General features: G+C 32.4%; 1 protein-coding gene across 40 annotated transcripts in view; it reads right to left on the bottom strand.

Annotated features, from left to right (window-relative positions):
• RBFOX1 (RNA binding fox-1 homolog 1) overlaps positions 1 to 22,514 on the bottom strand; it is an 895,957-nt gene that overhangs the window by 5,089 nt on the left and 868,354 nt on the right. For 7 of the 40 annotated variants that reach the window (XM_072023681.1, XM_072023700.1, XM_072023695.1 and 4 more), the window contains one exon: positions 11,960 to 12,012. The exons of the other annotated variants lie outside the window; for them this stretch is intronic. In XM_072023681.1, coding sequence (XP_071879782.1) covers positions 11,960 to 12,012 — 53 coding nt within the window. The remainder of the gene's footprint in view (positions 1 to 11,959; positions 12,013 to 22,514) is intronic. 40 annotated transcript variants of the gene reach the window in all.

Genomic DNA, 22,514 nt, shown 5'->3' with positions numbered 1-22,514 from the left:
AGTTAATTCAAAGCTTCTTTGCATGTATACCTGGTCAATTTGCTGGCCCAGCCCTCTTCAACTTGAGATATATAGCTTTGCTTCACAGTCCAAGTCTGAATGCAGTTACCATTAGTGAGATACATATTATCTAAATACAGGTTTCTTTGAATGTCTAATGTTTTCCTGTAATCAAATAATTTCAATTTGATCTCAGGTGTCATATATAACAAAAACAAAAATTATAGTAGTGTCTTGCATAGAAGGGCTAAATTAATAAGCAAGTTAATTTTAGTAGTATCATTGATTTCTCTCTCAAAAATCATTATTTTTAACCTCATGTGATCAGCAATCCCAGAGTAGTCTCATTCTTTATAGTTATCTTAGCTTTTGGATACAAATGAACACTTGTTTTTTTCTTTTTATCTCATGCATTTGTTCCTTCACCATCTGATTAGCTAAATGATCAGCTGAGGGAAAAGAGAAAGGAATGTTTCCACAGCATATGCAATCCCTCACCTGCTGCACTATCTAAAAGCAAGAGGATACAGCTCTGACAAGGCAGACTTTACATGAACGCCTCTAACTACCCAACCAACCTCAGGCTCACAGACTTGCAGGTGATATGTTTTGCCTTTTCCAAGGATATATAACCACATCTGAATAAAATATATTAAAAAAAAAAAAAAGTAGAATAAAGTTCAGTAAATACAAACTTCAAAGTGTGCACTGGTTGGTAGGAGGATACTTGGTAGTAGGCCATTTTTTCCAGCAACAGAGTGCTATCAGTGCAGTTCTCTAAAACCTGTCTTGTATGGAGTTGAGCTTTACTGCTCACTCTTGCTTTAATCCTGAGCATTTTACACAGGTCATCAAGAAGGATCGCCATTTTTACAAACAGCCCTAACAACATTTTTACAAATAGACCCAAATCTCTGGACTTGGCCATTCTGAAGAACAGGCATTTCTGGACCCTCTTGGCAAACATGTTCTGAAGTACCTAAGATGAATAGCTCCTCTCCTTTTCTCTGTCCCAGACTTAAAGGTTTAAAGTGGAATATTTCCATGGCATTTTAACTTAATATTAAAACGTAAAACTGTTTTGTGGCATCTGTTATCCTTTTATCTTTATGAGTCTAAATCCACGTACTGTGTTAAATTTCAAGGGCAAACTTCCTATTATTTTTAATGGAAATTTTGAGTAAATGCAAATCATACATTATCTCCCTATAAAGTATTCCATAGCAAAATCTGCATGTTTCACTACAAAGTAAAACCATAGTGGCTAAATGCCTTCAGTTGTACTATCTTGTTTACTCAGTAAATTCAATTTTCTATTAATGGGTAATACATTAAAAAGGAATTAATCTATTGAAACTATGGAAGTACTACAAGTTCATGAATGTGGGCTCAGTTTCTTGTGCATGTTTTCTTTGGATTTTACCAGAGAGGGCCTCATAGCTATTGAAGATAGACATGAATAGCAAGGGGAAGCAGGGATGGGCAATAATTTTATACTTTATAGCCTTAAAACTCAGAAAAATATTCATAAAAGACTTGTATAAAACACACTATTTTCTTTTTTGCATCCAATATACTGGTAAGTGAAGGATGAAATTTATATATAAATTCTATTTAAATGCTGGTATCCATAAATGCCTATCTTTGGAAATATATTTGATCCTTTGAGAAAAAAAGAGTTCTTAGTTCAGGTTTGACAGTGACTGCATACTCTGCAGCCTCTTTGGTTGGAAGGAGCATAACCCTGGTAACCTTCCACATTGGGATGTAAGCATTGTAATATTTAGAAATTTAAAATACTTAGCTTTGATGGTGAAAATACCCAATTGATATGGGCCATTTGAAATAACAGAATGTATTTCTCATTCATCTCCACTGAAGTAAAAAAGACACCTTATTTTCCTCTGTATGCTTATGCCCATTTTAAAGTCCGAGAATCCATTTTAAAAATCATTATGATTCTAATTCTCTCAAGTCAAATCTCATGTAAGAAAATATCTAGAAAGGCGAAATAATTAATTTAAATCTAGACTTATTTCCAGCTCTATACATTTCCTTCATATCCCTAGTAACATGGAGGATGAATTGTAAGTACTATTATACTATTATACATGCTTTAAAGTCATGACTTATTTTTAAAGCAACAGGAATTGGTATATTTTCCAAACATACTGTTTTGTTTTGTTTTGTTTTCTGATTATCTGGTATTACTGTAATGCTAAGGAAGGACTGTAAGTTTAGAACTGTAAGAATCACATTAGTTTTGGTGTAGTGCAAGCCATTAACTACAATGGGACTTACTGTGACTTTTTTTTTCCTCACCACTCTGATCCCCATTTACTGCTGCATAATCAACTATGTAATAGTGCCCCACAAAACAGAGAGCATAGTGGGTCACCCATGGCAAAGGATTAAGTGGCCAAAATGCAAGGGGTTCTTCTAAGTAGGAGCGTACAACATATTGCTCAAGCTTTATTAAATTAGGTTTATATTTAACCTAAATCATCACTGAAGTGATGAGCAAGTGGTATAATAAACAGTCGTGGTAACAGTGGTTAAACTTGTTACCTCAATATTTTACTGAAATCCGGACAAGATGGAACATATGGATAAATAAATATATTAAGCAATTTCCAAAAAAAGACCAGATGACTGTGCCAAGTCAGTATTTTTCATCCTATTGTTTAAACTATGATTCTTCCTTAAAACAAAAGAGTGGTGAAGTAATCCTAATGTAAAAATTGTGACCTAACTTAATCCCTGCTTCTTAAAAATAATGTTTTACATTTACATTAAGAGAATGCTGAAGTTTGTACTGTTATGTTAGCATAAAAATGGTATTTCAGAACCAGTAAAGTTTGTATTCTTTTTAAAATACGAAACATTCCTAATTCTTCCTTTATCTTTATTGGAATCCCACTTGAATGTGTGTGTAATGTAAACATGTAGTCACATGGTTTGAACTTTTGGGTAGACCTGTGCGGTGTCAAGAGTTGGACTTGATGATCCTTAAGGGTCCCTTCCAACTCAGGATATTCTATGATTCTATGATTCTATGTAATAAAATGTAAAAAAAAAAAAATAATCTTCTAAATCTTCTCTGAAAGAAAATAAAGTATATAAAATTAAATTGCAAAATTCTCTGTCTTGCAACCTCCTACATACACTTGATACATATAAGCACAACCATGGAAGAATATATTTCCAAAGGGGAGAGAATCCATGCTCAGATATTATCTGGGAAAAATGAATTGAAATTCCTCTGTGACGAACAGACTTTTTCCTCCTCAGGGTGACCTCTACCTTCAGAATATGATGGTTTTATTATGATTAATAAATTTCATTTCCACAGAGGAAAGGAACAGTGTCAGCTTAAACTTAAAGCAAGTAGGTTTCTTTTTAAATGCTAATTTTTAAACACGCCCTTGCATGACACCAAATTTAGAAGCTCATAAGGTTAGCAGAATAGATTCTGATTTTCATGCTGAAAATAACACAGATTTAAACTATATTGTCACACTGAAAAATCAGTAAACTAGTATAGTCACATAGTCATTGGTTCATTTAGTCACTATTATGCCAGCATACTTTTTTCTCATTAAATTAGTGGCATTTAAATGCTTTGTGATAACTTACCCTGGGAATATTCATTCTAGGTAAACAATTTACTAAAATTTAGAACATGTAAATGGCAAAGTTTTTACAATGACTTCATAGTTGAGGTGATTATCTATGCATCTTACAGAATATTAAATCAATGTATCAGTACTGTTATGTGCACTTACAAATTCTTTACTCAGGAACACAACAGATGAACAATTTTGATGCACCAGTAATGTGAATGAGGTAAGTTTCACTATTTTTCAGTATGTCTAGAACAAGTATTCAGGACACAGCATGAAAAAACATAATATTTGCTAGCATTTAGTTTTACTGGCACTGGTTTTTAAGTAGCTTGACCAACACCTTACTGGGAAATACTGGGGGGAAAAAATCATCATTGCAATGCTAACATTTGTAGCATTATAGCAGCAAACTCTTTACCAAAAAATAAATCCTCATATGGTCTTCTCTACTCAGGTTATGTGTCATTTTTTTCAATGATTTTCTGTAAAAGGTTTAAAATTGCTCAAATACTATATAAAAGGGTATTTTGTTTTGCCCACTGCACAAACAGAAAAAAAAAAAAAAAAAAAAGAATTAAAAATGGTAACCGAGAGACATTCGTTTTAGTAGTGCCTTTGAAATTGAATCTCTTTCTTTAAGTCATCAGTAATAGGTATTACTAGAGACTCTTAAAAATAGGGAAGGTTTGCCTTTCTCTAATTTTTTGCCTTTCTCTAATTAGGTTTTTTAGTTCTTTGTTGCTGTGGTTGTATTTTCATATACATCTGGGACAGACAATCTGATACTCACTGGAGACAGTTGGAAGATCTTTAATAACACATCTACTATAGAGTTTAATGACAACATTAATAAAGAAAAAAATCACACTATAAAGTATACAACAAGTTAAAACATTTTCCTCTGTTGTTAAAAATCATAAAATGAGATATATTTTTTAAACTTCTTAAAGGATCTGATGTGCATACATTTCTGAATACTATCACTTCCCCCCACTTTTCAAGACTAGATATTGCTAGAAGAACTGCAGAAATTGATGATTCCATTATCATATAAAAACAGAAGTTAAAAATTTGATACTACCTCAGCCAGTGATCAAGTAAAAATTAAAACTGAAAATAATATAACAAACTAACTGCATGATCTCTTCCCTTGTTGCTTTCCATATTACAAGCAATGCATATGTATCCTCTAGGAAGCTCATATTTCTAACTCTTCACAATATTACCCATTTACTAGCTTTGATTTTAATAGAACAATCAAATCATAAAATTGCTGCTTCTTCAAACCTCTATGTGTTGAGTCTTCAAAAAGTATAAACTTAAATTACACAAATACTAGTATTTCCACTTATTACTAAATTTTACAAAAAGGCAACTGAACAAGTTAGCCTTAGCTAGGTAAGAAAAGGTAGAATACAATGCAGAGCGGTTCAGTATTCCTACCCTAACAGTTCACCTAGAAAATGAGTTCTATTGCAGGATGTGCCTCTTGCTGTTCACAGCTGGCATAAAAAGGGCAATCCAAATATTTCCTCCATTAGACCTTGATGCAGAATTGCAATACAATTGTAGACAAAAGACATGAAGATTTCAGTGAAGCATTGGAAGGAATACAAGGAAAGCAAGTTACCTGGCCTTATCCAGATAAATGATTCCAGTAGCTAACCAACCTGTGTTTTCTCTTGGTCACATGACTATTATGATACCAAAACCAGGTGACAGCAGCAGGAGCTCCTTTGTATCCACACCAGTTACATAACATATTGCAGTATTTTAACCTCAGTTGGTCATCACTGTGCAGCAGTGGTTGTCCTTTCACTTAAAATTCTCTACTTATCAGCTTATGGTGTCCAAGGCATCTGCAGCCAAATATTTTTAATACTTTCGGATATTAATACCAAATAACTTTAGGCATTTAAGTCATGTAAGTAAGCAATGAGTCTCTCTAAATAGCTCATAAGGAAATGAGGAAAGAAGTCTGTCCTAAGTTTTTACTTAATTCTGAGGAAAAAGTTTGAAAACTGCTGATAAAAACAGTTTCCAGTCATTTTCCTTGATTGTAAAAGTTAAAAATGTTAAAATCCACTACGAAAAGTTTTAAATGCATAATACCAAACATTAAGATAATTCTGCAGGAGCATAAAATATTCCTTTGCATATAATTTTCCTCTTCCACTACTGATAATGCTTTACAGTATTGTGATGTGCAGCAGAAAAAGACTTGGGAAGATGTATAGACAGACATAGCACAATGAAATAGCGAATCTTCAAGGTATACTGCAGTGGTAACCTCCTGTATATATTGAAGACCATGCAGGATTTCCTGTTAGTATAGCATTAACATTCCTAGGTTTTCACAGAGATAAAAAGTGACCATAGTCTATAATGATAATAAATGATCATAATAATAATAATTTAAAAATCATGATAATAATATATCATGATAATGAATGATTTCAACAAGGGATCTTTGTAAATACATTAGTGATAACATTAGAAGCAGTCTACATTTTTCTTCCAGTTGGAGCCAGAAGAAATTTTAAAAGCCTATTCAGATTTATCTATATGCAGGGAAGAATTTCCAGCTCTTGATTTTGTTTATGTAATATCTGAATTTGGCCAGATAATGAATTTGGCCCATTATTAATTGGCTTACTAATTATTGCTAATTGATGCATCCTTTGCAGAAATTTCCATCACTGGTGTTCAGACATGATTTTAATTTTTATTTCTGAATGACAACCTACAGCTTTTTTTGAAGTCTGTTATATGTTTACCGTCATCCAAAGTTGAGCTGCCACCTTGTTAAACATTTAAAAAAATATGATTGATATCAGTCAATTTGCAGAAATACAGAAATGCAACAAACTGCAGCACAGGTGACATCCCTCCTGAGCTGGCCCTGAATCAGTACTATGTAACAACCCCAGTGACAAACCACAGCTTAAAAGCTCTGTCTCAAATTTCAGTCTTGCTGTCAGGATTTACAAATGGACAAAGGCAGATTCCACTCAAGTCTGCACTTGATATTTACATAAAAAGGCAAAGTAATTATGTGCTACCAACAGCACCTTTTTGTATAACCTCTCTTCAATAAAAAGAGACTTAATTTATATACCAAAATAAAAAGCCACTGGGCAAACTGAGGCTTGCCATCAGGTGACACCTTGCCATCAGGTGACACAAACTGTTGTATTTCAAAGGAAAACAAGCATTTTTATTTTTATTTTTTAATTTGTACAGCATTTGTCTACTACTGCTGCTGTTATATTTTGTGGCAATAAACCCTAAATAAATTCTGATCTAGTTCAGTAACAAATACACCAGACAATTCTTACATTACATTCTAAAGCAGTCTTTTTTGCTTGTGTGTAAAGTTCAGTAGTACACAATAACATTTTTGTTTAATGTTTTAAATGTTATATATAATAACCTCATGATATTCATACTGAATCCTTGTTTATTTAATTTACTATTATATAATCATACATACAGCACACACACAAACCACCTTTCATGTGTCCTGCTTTCAGTCTATGAGAAAAAAAAAATCTGTTTGTTTCATTAAATAATAGTAAAAAATAAATAAAAATACAGGGAACGCACACATGCTTATATGCACTTGTTGAGGGCAAACACGGATTATTCACTATTTCTGTTTATCAAAGGAACTTCACATTGCAAATCCTCCATTTACAAATCACAGAAACTCAGCTTTTCTTAATCTTGTCGTGTTGTCACAATTGACTAGCCATGTGAACTGACCTAGAACTGTAAGCGTAGGGAAGGCAAGCTGTCAAAGAGATAATGACAAAGATGCCAAAAAGGTCTGCCAGTGTTTTCAGTCAGTGAGAAAAGGAATTAATCAAATTTTAAGAAAGAGCAGAGAATAGTCAAAGCATTTACTGTTTTTTATCAACTGATCCAATAGCTGAACATCTTTACCACACAACTACTAAGAGCAGTAACAGCAGTAACAAAAAGAATTCCATGTAAGCACTATTTACAGCAGCAGTAAAGGGAAGTTTGAAGCACCAACAAAAAGGACACTTGAATTTATAGAAATTTAATAATGTGCATTAGTACAACATTCCATAGTTTTTCCAGTGCAAAAACTTCAGTATCTGCTATTTTTTCACAGGGAAAACCTGTAGAGACTTAAATAAATGCTAGCATAAAGACCTTACAAATGCTCCTTCATCTTATTTTTTTTAATTCATCTGATTAGTGGAAGAGATTAACATAATAATAAAAGCATTTTGTAGAAAATGGTTATTTTCCTAAATTGCTTCATGAAATGAAAACAATCCCATAGGCAATGATACTAAGAAAGAAACCTCTCACTACTGAACCTATGTCTTTACACAATAATTCAAAAAGGCTGATGCAAACCTCCCTAAAACTGCATTTTTTCCAAAGCAGCTTGTATAATATCTACCATTTGGAAATTCATTTGAAAGAGTACAATGTGATCAAAGTCTCCTACCAGAAACCTAATATGTCAATGAGATGTATGCAAGGATGTATGGCAAAATTTGACCAGAAAAAATTACTTATGTACATACATAGCAGAGGTAGACCACAACAGGTACCTTACCCATTCTAAACACTTTGTCAAATATTAATTTGCTTTTAAAGAAGTATATCCATATCTGCTATTGTTTCATGACTTAAATTTGTGGTAGTGTTAACGTTGACAGGTAGTATACAGGAAAATTGCCATGACTTGAGCAATTGCCTTAATTAAAAATTGCCAATATTTTTTTTCAAACTATTTTGATAGTATTAATGTTTGCCTCTTCACACTGCCTTTTTTATGACATGTTTTTCCTAAATTGAAAATTGAACATTTCAGAATATTTGTTTTGGAGAGTGTTTCTTCCTCCAAATGGAGGCCAAAAACTTAATGCAGGACTATCAACTTCTAAAGCTTTATAACACATTTCTTTCACACACACACACACACACACACTATCCCACCTCCTAGGGATTACTCTGCTCAAATTTTATATAAATAAACACAGTTACAATTGGACATATATTATATCCACTTTTACCATACTTCATTTCAAATTCAGGCTTACATATACCTTTTCCTTTGTCTCTGTTATCTCAAAATCATAAATTGTATATACACTTGGGAGAAAAAATAATATCAGCTGTGTTGATATATATAAATAATGTCACACTGGATTTTAAGAGTGGTGTAAATACGGAATAATGATCCTGTTCCATTTTAACACAAAAATTATAAAATGCGATACGCAGGTACATCCTAGAATGAACTTGGTAAAGACACTAGAAAATATTTTTTTCTTTATAAACTATGAATTTTGACCTTACAAAACTTAAAATAAAAAAATATGTACTGAACATATTGAAAAAATCATTAAAAATATTAAAGATTCAAAATGAAAAATGTTCTCTAACCAACATGTAAATAAACCATAAGTTTACTCTGGGTTTCATTCTGATTTATAAGGAGACTGATAGGCTAAGATCCATTTTGCTTCCATCAGGCAGAAAACTCAGGATTAATTCTCCTCTAATATAACCATTGTCAGAGTTTTGCTAGAGGAAATTCTTCAGAGATCCTTGTTTAAAATTCCATCATCAAACTGAAAGCAGGTTTCAGATAGTTTCCCTACCTCTGATCTAGTTTAGGTCTGCATACTCTTTAATCATGCCTGCCAGAGAAGATCTATCCCAGAAGCACAAAACTTCTCTTCTGAAGAGTAATTATTTTTAGCTTCAAAATGCACTGGATGCAAAAGCAAAATATTTTAAAATTTCCCATGAAAGGATCCCTCTGTCACACACTAGCATGTCTTTCCTGTGTATAATATTCACGCAAGAATAAATACACATACAGAAATAGAAACATGTATATTGACACATTGGCAATAGCCTTTCATTTTGGTTTTCAAGATTACTTAATTTCCTAAACTAGGAAAAATAATGTCATGTAGTTGATGGTTATATGTCCTCTGGCAGAAATGTTAAAGCATTAGGAAGAGATGAGTGATTATTATCAGCAAAATCACCCAAGACTTCCCATTTCTATTTGATGGTAAAGTTCCAACCAAAAACTTATTTGTTTTATTATTATCTGAAATCTACAAACACTTATATTCTTTACAAGGAAACAATACAAATGTGTATATACTCACATTTCAAACATTGAGCACATTATCAGAACCTTCATCTTAAATCACTTGAATTACTGTAATTGAGTTTAGAAGCACTACTAGCATATAAAATTGAATCGTAGGTGTATTGCATGCATCTGAAAAAACACATGACTGTCAGCTGCTGTTCTGAAAAATTATGAATCTATATTTACTTCATGTATTAAAACACAGAACATTAAATAACAAATTAGTTCAAAGGCAGCCTACTGATTTGAAATACCAAACACAATTTTGGCAATTTGTACCACACAGAAATATGGGCCAGAGTATGATTTTTTTTTTTAATATAGCCAGAAGTCCTTTAAATATACAAGGAACAGAAGATACAGGGTTGCTCCGTTTGATCATATAATAAAAAAGGCACCTACAGTTACCTATCATTAATATTTATCATACTGTCAAGAACATACCTAACAAAAACACCCTATTTATTGCAACAATTCAATAATTTAATTTATAATAAATATATTTAAATATATAAAAATATTACTGGTAAATTTATAACAATTTACCAGTAATTTACTGGTAAACTGAAAAGTTCTAGTAAATATACACAAAAGTCCATTTTCTTCTGTGTACAGTCCACTGAATTTACTGATGAACAAATATATTATATTATTGACTGGAATTCCAGAGTAGTGATTTACAGCATATGTATAGTATAGTCTTGGATACTTGAATTCTGTGTGAACTGAGGAAGAAAATGTCTACAGGTATAACTAATGCTTAGAAGGGTTCACTCTGTAAAAGAGGGAATTGTTTTCAGGACAAGAAAATTATTAAAGACCACATGTCTCACCACATGTCTCTGTCAAGAATTCCAAGTTCAAAAGTTGCTAAAATGAGTTTCTGCATACTTACTTAGTAAGGCATTGGTTTATAAATTAGTAGTCTAATGAGTAGTCAGCTCACTATAATCCAGAACAGAATAGGAAGCACAGGTGAAATAAATGAATGCCAAAATACAAATCTAGTGAGAACAAGAAAGTGTCAAATGTTCTCAAAATGTATTCTGCTAATAATTCGGGACTCTGAAAAATTCATTTTTTATTTTTTAAAAAAGGAAGAACTTTTCAGATTACCAAAAATGCTGTGGCTACCATACAAATTATAACAATCTCAGCGTATTGTGGCTTTAGCTATGGTCTTCTTTTTCATAAATACATGTTTTTTATTTGTTTCGCTGTAGGTCACTCTAGGATAAGCAGAAAACTCATCACCTTTATATCTGTTAATGTACAACTCTGTATAAATAAACATTTCTTAATACCAACATTTTGTTCACACTATATATCCTTTCATCCTTCAATACACACAGCTCCATGAACTCAGCAGATTTTTTTGTGTAACGCTATCAGCAGAATACGGCCCAACACCGTTACTAATTATTTTGGCTTTTGACTTCTTACGTAGCGACATAACATCATCCTTACCTGTATTAAGACTAAGATTGTTCAACATCTATTACTTAAAAGACATTAAATCCCTTGACACATATTTTATCATATTTTATATTTATAAATTACCAGTAGTAAATACTTTTTGAAAACATTTTTAATTCTTCTGTACCCAACATGACAGTATACCAGCAAAGTAGATAAGACTTTTTACTTACTAGAGAGTGATCTAGTAACACAGATCACAGAGGGGACACAGACCCCTCTCTCCCACTATCTTATCCATAGGATAGACTTTGTGAGTGCTTTAGGGTCTGCAGTACCCTTGTGGGCAATATTTGCCCCCAAAGAGTTGAAAAGAAAACTGTTAAATCTATAGCACTTACAATGTCCTACATAGATCTATCTCTACCTAACTTACTCTTTTCATTAGTTTGTTTTGTTTTGACTTTTTAAGTCACAATCTTGATTGTACTGCACATTACGTTTTTATGAGAAGGCTTAACATATCCTTATTTTTCTAGGCCACATAATATTTAAACTGAAAATAAAACACCAAAGTCAGCAAAATAACCTAATGTCTTTTATATGGCAGAACCTAAAGACTCAAACTACAAATTAATGAAGCTATTCCAAAAATTTATATTATGGACTTTCCTATGCTTTCTCTTACGATTAAATGCAGCATGTGAAAAAGGATATTGAGACCTGGATGGATGCATCAAGAAGTATCAATGATTGTTACCTGCAGAGGTGTTACAAGAAATTTCATCTGCTGCAACGAAGACGAATTGATTTCTGCAAGAGAAGATAAAATTCACAATACTGCTTGCTGACTGGGAAATGTGCTAGCTCCAATTGACTTGATGTTTACAGATGGGGTAGGGTAAGGGTGCTTAATTTTAATGAATATAGCAAGAAAAAGTGTTGACGTATTTCAGTACTATAGAGTTTATAGCGATCATGAGGTAGACATGCTGGGATCTTTTAAATGAAATAATGGTGACATTTGGGTATGGACTATGTACAAACTCTTGCATTGGAAGCTTCATGTTCAGTGTTACAGGTATGTCATGTCAATATATTTATGAAGTCTAACAAAAATCAAATTATATTTATATTGATATAGATAGATATTAAAGGGAACTAATGGAAATATGTAAAAAGTGATACTTTTTTTTTTTTTTAAATGCAGTTTACTTCATATATCTTAAAGGAGAATATTGAAAGTAAAATAACTTTATATGTCTAAATATGATTGCAATCAGAAAATGAATTTTCTGTGATTTATATATAAAAAAGGACATAGTATATTTTCATATACTGTCATCCAAAGATATACAAAAGTGTTTTTTTCAGAATCTCATGAGAATAAACTAAGCAATTTAATATAAGCCTTCTCTTGCAAAATTCTTTTTTTTTTTTTTTTTTTTTTTTAACCAGGTAACATAAAAAGAGAAATACTAAATACAGTAGTATTTCAAAATCTAGGAAACTCCATTATAGTAGAAATCCCAATTTGCCCTTTTTGAAGTCAAAGCAAACAGGATATAGGTTAATGGAAACTATATTTAAGTATTAACATCAAGTGATTCCTTTATATGCATATGCATAGCTTCCTTGGATGATGTTTGTGTTGTGCAGGAGTAGTAAAGAACATGGGTGAAATTATTTGAGTGCTAGTTTGCTCTGAATTGCAGCTAGCTCCTCCAGCCTGCACTGCATGGTGAAAAAAGAGGGTTTTGCACAGCTTTAATGCAAGAGTCTACCAAATAAAAACTAGAAGGAACTACATCTATCTCGTACTGAGGACTATTGGAAAACTCAATTCTGTAAAATAATGAAAACTGTGTCAAGCATTAAGTGCTCTGAAGCTCCTATTGAAAACTATTCAGTTCAGGAGCAAACATCTCTTAGGTGTAACAGAATCTTGAAGACCTAAGTGAACAACAACCATTTCTATTACTTCACCTCCGGTATATTAAAGACACTTGAAATTCGAGTTTAAAAATCTGCGAACCTGGTTACTTAAAAATTCACATGTTGAAAACCAAAGAAACAAAACAAAACCGAGGGATCATACTATAGGGACAGGAACAAGATTAAGAACAAAAGCAGTAGCTTCTTATTGCCCCTATCTCAAGAGTTACTAGCACCTATTATCTAGCATAAATGAACGTAGTGGCCAAATCTTATTTTTCAACTAATTCCTTCATTTTCAATTGGATGTATAGTTTGGTAGTTTTGTTCTTTATTTTATCATCTACAGCAATTTAACAAGCTAATGAGATCTATCTTGTACATAATCTTAAAAAGATATCTATATTTAAAAAAAAAAAAAAAGAGGATAAATTGATTATAATAAATACAAAGCTACTCCTTATTTAATAGATAGCATACTTTGTCACTGAAGTTAACTCATACCACCTCTTTTATTGTCACCTCTTGCGAAAATTACATGTAAAGAAACAGATTATTTTTCCTAATAGAAGCAATTCAGACTTACCAGCTACTAGCATACAGAAAATCCTTTTCATTTATGTCTGTGAAGTTATAAAACTGTCTTTCCATCTAATGAAAACAGCCAAAAAAGTGGCCAAGAAACTCTTTGTCTCAATTCAGAACATGTGTTCACATGCAACATTGACTCACAGATGCTATATCTTCAGATGCCAAAGTACAGAATTATCTGTAAAAATAATATGCTGGTTTTCTTATTTACAAGACAGCAGAACACTAATTTCTATTTGTTTTTGTTTGTTTGAAACCACAGATGCTACTGAAACTGCTCTAAATTCTCACCTTTTATTACCAACTCTCCAATAATTACTGATAGAAAATGCATTAAAAAAAAATAACCTGAAGTGATAGCTATCAAAAAAAAAAAAAAATCTACCCAAAACATTCCCTGTTATACTGCTTCAATTTACATAGGAACATACTATCTTTGCTATATTTTGCTTTTGTAAAATTTATTTCACAACACTACAAATCAAATTTGAAAGTAAGGAAGAAGTTGCATATTATTGCACACAGGAACTGTGAGAATGAAAATGATACTGTATTAATCTACAGGAAGATAAGACTAAATTGTAGTGTTCAGTAAACTAGTTAAATTTTTTGTAATATCTATTTGTTATTGGTAACAATTCAAAGCACTTGTTTAGTAGCTTGATGGCTTTAATGTTTTTACAGAGACAGGTTTATAATTTAGCTAATTGTGTACTGTTATTTGCATAGACTAGAGGCAGAACTGAGAATCAGAAGTTCATGCGTCTCACTTGCTGTCCAAAGGACATATTATTCCTTAGTGTGGAAAACCCTTAATTTACAGGACTCCTGAGTTCAGCTGACCTAATGATGCATCATATTCCATTTATCTTACAGCATATGAAAAGCAGACCTGGAAAAGGGCAGCTAACCTAACCCAGTCCTTTGAAAATGTATGATTGTTTCCTTAAAAGACCAATTACAAGCACTAACTGCAGTGAGTGTACAAGGCTTAACCTCATGGGTAAGGTATGGTGGAAATTCAAGATGCATTTTAGGTTGTTTTAATGTTGCTCATCATTTCTACACTTTCTGTTGACTCAAAAAGGTAATATATATATATGTAGAGTCCAACTTTATTGTAAAATAAGCCCTGCTCAATCTTTAAGATACAGAATTGTTTTCATTAATTTAGTTTACATGTTAACAATAAAGGCAAAGGACAAAATTTTTACTGCTCATTGTTTTATATTTCAGGTGTAAAACCCCCACATATTTAAAATAAATAGGACTTTTTTTCTCTTCTTTAAATATATATTTTTAAATTGTTACTAGTTGTAAGTGAAATAAATGGCCAAATTGAAAGAGTAACATGAGAAATACATTGATTTGATATATACATTTGATGTATACATTCAACATGCCAGATATTCCCACCCTGGGCTAAATGCAATCCTTTTAAGTGCTAGAGCAGTACCCTTAAACAACTTGAGCTCTCTGATGTTAACCTAGACAGTGTGGGTCACAAAAATGTACTTCTGGGTCTCAAAATGGCCATATTCCATCTGAGCACCTATTTCCCAGGGGCAAATGCTTATGCGTGACGTTAGTTCTCCTATTTCTATATATCAGTTTCTTCTAGTAAATTGAGAACTACCACAGATTTTTTACCAGTGTGGTAATAAAAATGTTTTTAAAGTCAGAAAGAACTGTTTAACATTTAATATATTTCTTGAATTAGAACAGAAACAGAGGAAGAGGTCTGCAAATCTAATATTGAGTGATTTTTATGTTTGCTCTTACTTTGGGGCAATTGAGCCTCCATTATTCCAGTTTTCAAAAAGGTTCAGCAATGTTCTATTTTCCTCTGCTCCTTCCTCTTGCCAAAATGGTGCATCTATCCATTTTTAGGAAGCTTTATTTAAAATCTTGTTTCTGACAAGTGACCTTCAGCTGTGCTGAAGTTATACAGAAAAAAAACTTCCATACATTTAATTCTAAAGCATACTGACCTAATATGGAAGTTATATGTATATCAAAACTGAATTTAAGTAACACCCTATATATGAATTTTAGTAGAATCATGTCAACAATTTGCAATTACTGTGTAGTATTTTTAGCTTATATTTCTACCTTAAGCGTGTTTCAATAGTTCTGACTGCTTTTTCCACTCACTTTTAATCTATGTTCTCTGGGAGTTATCTTCAAGTTTGTGATTCCTGATATTCGAGTCACCTTATAGAGTACGTGGTCCTTCAGGAAAAAATTACAGTATTAACAGAATTTCTGTTTAACAAACATTTATGACTTTTCTTCAAACTTTTCTAAAAATTCCTTAAAGTTTTTCATCTTTGTAAAGACTAATACCATCAGTTATTTGAATGACAAGTAGATACCAGAAAAGACAGACGCATTCTTGCTTAAACCAGAATGGTATCTTTGATACAATACTGGAACATTAGGTTCCTTCACATATAGAAAATTGGGAGCCTCTCCTCACTGAGAAAACAATGTGAAACTTTGGAGATGCTAAACTACTTAAATACCAAAATTCTGATAATTCATTTATACATAAATATATACAATTATTATCATATTCTCTGTATCTAATTAGACTTAATGTTTAGTTTAGAAGTCTGTGGCATCTTAAAGTAAAATGGAGCTCAGAAAGAGCAGCATCTTACAATGGAGACTCTGTGGTACAGTACGAAAATAACTGATCTTGTCTGACCCATAGACGATTTGGCATTTTTGCTAGTATGAAAATTCAGGACATGGAAGTGGAATATATCAACAGAATCAGAGAATGGATTCTAGACATATTATATATATATATATATGTATATGTATATGTATATATATATATATAATGATTTGAGGGATCTAAACAGTATGGAGCACTACTCCAGGATAATTTCAGGAGAGAAATCTTTGAGTGCTCCCCCGAATAGTTTCCTTAAAATTGCCCCAGCCTGAGAAAGGAAGTGCTCTTCGTGCTTTGCCTGCACTACTACATATTCTTTAAAAAGCATCAAACTATTACTACGTTTTCCTTCCTGCAGTCATTGCTCCTGATATTTTTTCATAGTATGTGCAGCTCTGTGTGTTGGGAAATTTATATACTTAGGTGACTGTGGATTAAGAGCCTGTTTGCAGGGCACATGTGACAAACTACCAAGTGTTGCCTATGTTCTTTCTTCGCCCTAAAAGACTGGATGACAATTGAATTTTCATCTAAAAATTTAAAAATGTAAAAGAAATCACAATAGTCATGATACAATGGTTATGTTTCATATACCAGAATTCTTGGACTTTACTTTCTAACTTCAAAAACTAGACAAGAATCATTTTGCTTAATACAGAGGTGCAGCCCCCTCACAACAAAACAGTTGAGCAACTGCTAAAAAGAGCGCAGAGCCATGGAGAAGAGGAAATTAAGATGAAAGAAAACACAATACTGAGCAGAAGTTACAGTGGGAAGATTTAGACTACATGTAATCAGTGACCATCATGGGGTTTGCAAACGCAGGCAGTATTTAGATGTCATGGATCAGAACCTCAGCTGGTAACGTTGATGCAGCTTAGCAGAAAGCACTGACTTCACTGAAGATATTCCAACTTCAACTCTCCATAGTATAGCAATGATTTTCCCCAGAGGTACTATATATGGTGAATCTATATATTTCTCCATTCTGTTATTAAAGATACCTTATTTTTTCTTAATGTCTAAACTTTAAGACTTCAGCATTCTTCTAGGACTCTTATGTTGAGGGTTATTCCATTGTAAATTATAGCATAGCTAACAGTTGGCTGGTTGAAAAGTTTCAGAATTTCCCTTTAAAATAATTTTGTGAAGTCGTCCCCAATTCCCTCATTCTGATCTCCTAAATTTAAATATTTAGACCATTAAATAATTTAAACATTGATATTAAAATAACTATAGGAAATTTGATTTTGCTATTATTGTGCTTTATATTCCCATTTCTGTAAGATCAAAGTACATTATCACACTCAGAGCATTTGAATCACAACACAAATACAACTAAACAACTTCACAGCCATACCCATTAATTATATTAAAGTAAAAATAAAGCCATAAACAGGAAGTATTTCATGATGTATTCACTCAGTGGTATCAAGCACTAGTCATAACTTGGATGACCTGATGTGCCTTAGGAAAGTATATTTTACTTTTAGACTAAATTCTTCAATGCCAGGTTCTTCTCACCTATGCAATTTTTTTGTTCACCCTAATTACTAACAATGATACAAAGACAAAGGGGAAAATCAGATATTCTACTTTCACTTGGGCATTCTGTTTTCAGTTTGAAAAGATAATGAATCTCCCACTTTCATTCCTGACCTTTTAATTCAATGCTTGTTTCTGAAATTTTTAGGCAGGCCTTGAGAGCATATGGAGTAAATCTCTGCATCAAAATAAATTAACATTGCTACTTCTGTAAATATTACCTCCCAGAAAAAGGATAAGCTCATCTTTGTTGCCTGAACAAAGGTACCTCGTCCACTGGCCATGACTCAGCTGCCATTCCAGAAGATCATGTGTCACGTCTACCTGTGTGGGTGTCCCACATGCCCTAGAGTGTCTCAGATGGCATGAGATGCCTGCTTTCAGGTGGCTTAACCAAGCCCATGATTGGATTGCCGGGTCAGGCAATTAAATTAGCATCTCTGCATTGTACAGGACATTTCAGCATGATTTAGCCAATGACAGGATGGCACACAGAATTTAGACTGCCAAAGGCTGCCAGAGACAGGAAAGTCAACAACTCTCTCTCATTAAGGTTTCTCCTAGCTACAGTCACATAACTTCTTTAACAGAAATAATTAGCTTTAATACCAGAAAGCACTTTTGCAATTGTGAAAAATACATTTTCAAGATAAAAATATATATATATTTTTAAATGTATATTAAGAAGAAAAAATCCCCAACTCTTCTGGACACTAACTGAAAGGTGCATTCTTCAAGACCTGTGACATGCTTGTATTAAATTATTTATTTAGAGAAAAAAAAATAGTTAAGAGAAAAATGGTCAACAGATTGTAACTTATATATCAAGGATTCACCTAGGACAAGAATCTTTTTTAGTTCTGCTACTGAACTAAAGCAACTAAGTAATTTACTCAAACACTATAAGGTGAGAGACTCATTTTAGCATAGCCTAATGTTAATACTGTATGGTGCATTAGGGAATCAACTGCATACACTGGAGATACAACTCTTCGGACTTCTCTCTCTCCTCCCATTAACCCTTGAAAACTATAATGAATTAATTTTTAGCAAATTGGCTCTATACTTTGGAACTTACTGTTGCTGCCAAAAATATTTTTAAAATGTTGCCAAAATCTTGATCAATCTCTCACATCATAACCCATGGAATTTCTATAGACCTTTCACCAGTATTTTAAATCTGTACATACCTAGTTCCAGATTTATGTATTTTTTTAAATCAGAGCTAAACAAATATGCCTTGCTCTAATTCATATTATCTGCTGTATCCATGGAATTTCTCTATGTATGAAGGAGTATAATATAATATAATACATAAATATTATTAATAAGACCATAAAGAGTTTTAAACTGCACATTTATCTGCAAGATGAACACAGATTTTTAACTAGATCTTAACATTTTTAAGTGAAACCTAAAACTAACGGGCAAAACTCTGAACTCAGCATGTAACAGTAGAATTCATACTGATTTCAGTGGCATAACTGCTTTAAGATTGGCCATTTCCTATCATTAATACATCCTATACACTTAAAATAAATCCTCACTTCAAGAACCAATCCAGTACTTTATAAGTGCTCAGTGTCAGCAATATAAACTAAAGTCAGTATGATTGAGGACTGCAAAATTAACGCTATTTTTAAGTTTTATACATGAAAATTTTGTTTACTACTCTATTTTGAGCATATTTTTCACTCTTTTTAGGGCAAACACTAGAGAATTTTATAGTCACCCTACTGTAAAGAATCAGTGCTTTATACAGTAAAGTATATGACAAAATATAAAATTGGGGGGATTTATTCTTTATGTACATCAAAAAATGTATTGTTCAGAGTTTATATTTATTTCTGATTTCCCAACTATTATTACAGTTTACTAGTAGATGCTATTTTATCCACAATTCTATTTGACCAGTCTCCTAACATACAGACATGCAATTTCTTCAGCAATAGGTTATATGAGCAGTTCTTACTCTTGAAGTTATTTTAATTTTTGAAGTAGTTTTAGAAATAACTTTGCAACAGAAGTTGTTTATATAATAATCAGAATTACATATCTATAAAAAAATTGACAGGATTATTTAAGAATTCATTCAAGAAAGACAAAAGAGAGTTTAGATGTTGGTACAGTTTTGGTTTAAACTTTGAAATAAAGACCTTACTATTTTCTACATGCATATGAAACATACTATGGAAGTTCTCAAAAAAAGTTGCTCTTTAGAATACATGTATAAACGTTCTTCTCCCATTCCTGTTGTGCAGTATTCTTACAAACTGCTGATTTACTTGGAGTTCCTACATTTGTTCCTTGAGTTCAACAGATGTGTTACTTAGAAATTTGACAAGCCCAAAGTTATAGGAAGAACATTTCTATTTTAATACTTAATCAAATGCTTTGGAATTCTTTGAAGTCAGAAAAACTACAGAAAAGCCATGCAAGATTACAAATTTCCTCTTTCTTGATTGATTTTTTCTAAGCTTGTTCCTCTAGTATTTCTTCAACTCACCTAAAACACATTATAAATTACATGGCAAATACCTATGGATGAAATCCAATTAACTCCCTATTTTATTAATACCATTTCATACCTTTATCTTGTCTTTGCCTATTTCACAATCCTCTTAATTTCTCCTTGCTTTTAAAGCAGTCACAGTGAAAGTACTTAGGCTAACAATACTTATAGCATGTTCTAATCTGCCTCTTTGTGGTCTATCGAGTCAATGATCTGAAAACTAAAAACTGTATAATTAGACACTGACATGTCCAAAGGAACTGTTATGGTCTATCATGTCAGATGCACAAGCATTGACCCAATAGACTGTAACAGTTTTGGTCTGTTGGATTAGGAATCAATGTTTTAATAACTCCCTAACTCCATATTTATCCAGTCCACTGAATACAACACTCTTTAAAATGTTAATGTTGAACTTTCTTTCAATATCCTCTAAGAGTGAAGAAGCTAGTATGAAATATCAAATAGATAATTCCTACTTTAAAAATGTTAATCAAACGTTTTTTTTCCTCTTTTTTAAAATGTCACAGCATAGAATTGCATCAAAGGAATATATTTATAATCATATTTATTTAGTATGAAGTTTTATTTTAAGGTAAGAATCTTCCAAGCTAAAACTCATGACCTGACGTAGGCTAGATGTACTAAAAAAAGAAAGACAGGATATTGAAGTTGCTACGTGAATGTCAGAATAAGTGCCCTTTTTTATTATTATTTTTTGAAAATAACAATCACTTAACAGATCCCACGGTATTCAAGAAGGAACTGGTAGCAGAAGTACTCAGAATCTTTAAAATATTGAGCACTTTAGGAATCCGGACAAGGAAATTAAGGCTTTAATGTTCCTATAGCTTCTTCATCATTTTTTTTTCTTTGCAGTTCGCAGCATGGATACCAAAACAGATTTTACAGTAATAATTAAGTCTTTTCTTGTCTACGGGGATTCTTAGCATATCCCTTGATGTTACAGTGAAGGAGAATGGGAATTACAGGAAACAGAAGTAGAAAGAGGGTATGAAGAATACAAGTTCTGACATGGCAAAGGTTTCATAACCAGTGTTTGCTACCATTCTAGGCAAAGATTACCCAAGTTTTGAACCATTGGTGTTGGTTTAATAGTTACATGGATATCACACACATACTGATATCACATACAGGTAAAACAAGCCTTCACAGTATCAGAAAATATGTTAATTTTGCTAAATGCTAGAAGAATGTTAGAAACCTCAAAGTATATGAGATAGCTTTCTGGACTTGCTAGTAGATTACAGTTTTATGAAATGTAATTCTTTGCCAAGTTTTACTACATGAATGTGACTCCATGTGCCTCCCGCAAAAAGTGTTATATCTACAACATTTTAAAATGAACCATGCTTGAGTCACTAGAAATTACTAGGTGCAGCACATTCTTATTTCTAGAAATTCTTGTCAAAACGCTCTATATGAAACACCCTATTCATAATATATCAAACTTTTCATATACTGGACTTTTTTCCTTTTTTCCCTAATATATTCTCTTTCTTTGTAATTATCCAATCTTTCTAATTCATTCACTAAAATGTAATTTTATGGCTATAACATGAGTCATAAATACCAGTCACTCTCAAAACTGTGATCTCAGTGATGAATATGGATTATGAAATTCTAGCATTGTGCCAGTGATACTCAGTTTGCCATAGATCAGATATAGGCATAGAGACATACAGGCCTAATAGCTTAAATCAACTACATCTCTGTAACAGCTAGATGAGTAATTTGTCTGCAGTATTACAGAATAAACAAGCTATAGCTACCACACATCAAAACCAGAAAAAAACTAGACCAATCAAACATCACCACAACAAACCTAAGTGTTTGAAGAAGTAGTATTACATGCATGTTGTATTATACCTGTTAAAAAAGTTAAACACAACCTTTTTACCTGTCAAAATGCTAAGAGGTCCTTTTGATTCCCAACATTTGAGTAGCACACAATATAGGCTATATATTTTTCCTATATTTATTATCTCCAGTCCTCCAAATTTCTCCATACTTCTCAACATTTAACTT

This window comes from Anas platyrhynchos, chromosome 15 (assembly GCF_047663525.1).
Source record: "Anas platyrhynchos isolate ZD024472 breed Pekin duck chromosome 15, IASCAAS_PekinDuck_T2T, whole genome shotgun sequence".
NCBI classification, from domain to species: Eukaryota; Metazoa; Chordata; class Aves; order Anseriformes; family Anatidae; genus Anas; species Anas platyrhynchos.
The sequence above is the reverse complement of the archived record's forward strand: the minus strand, read 5'-3'. Positions and strand labels throughout refer to the sequence as shown.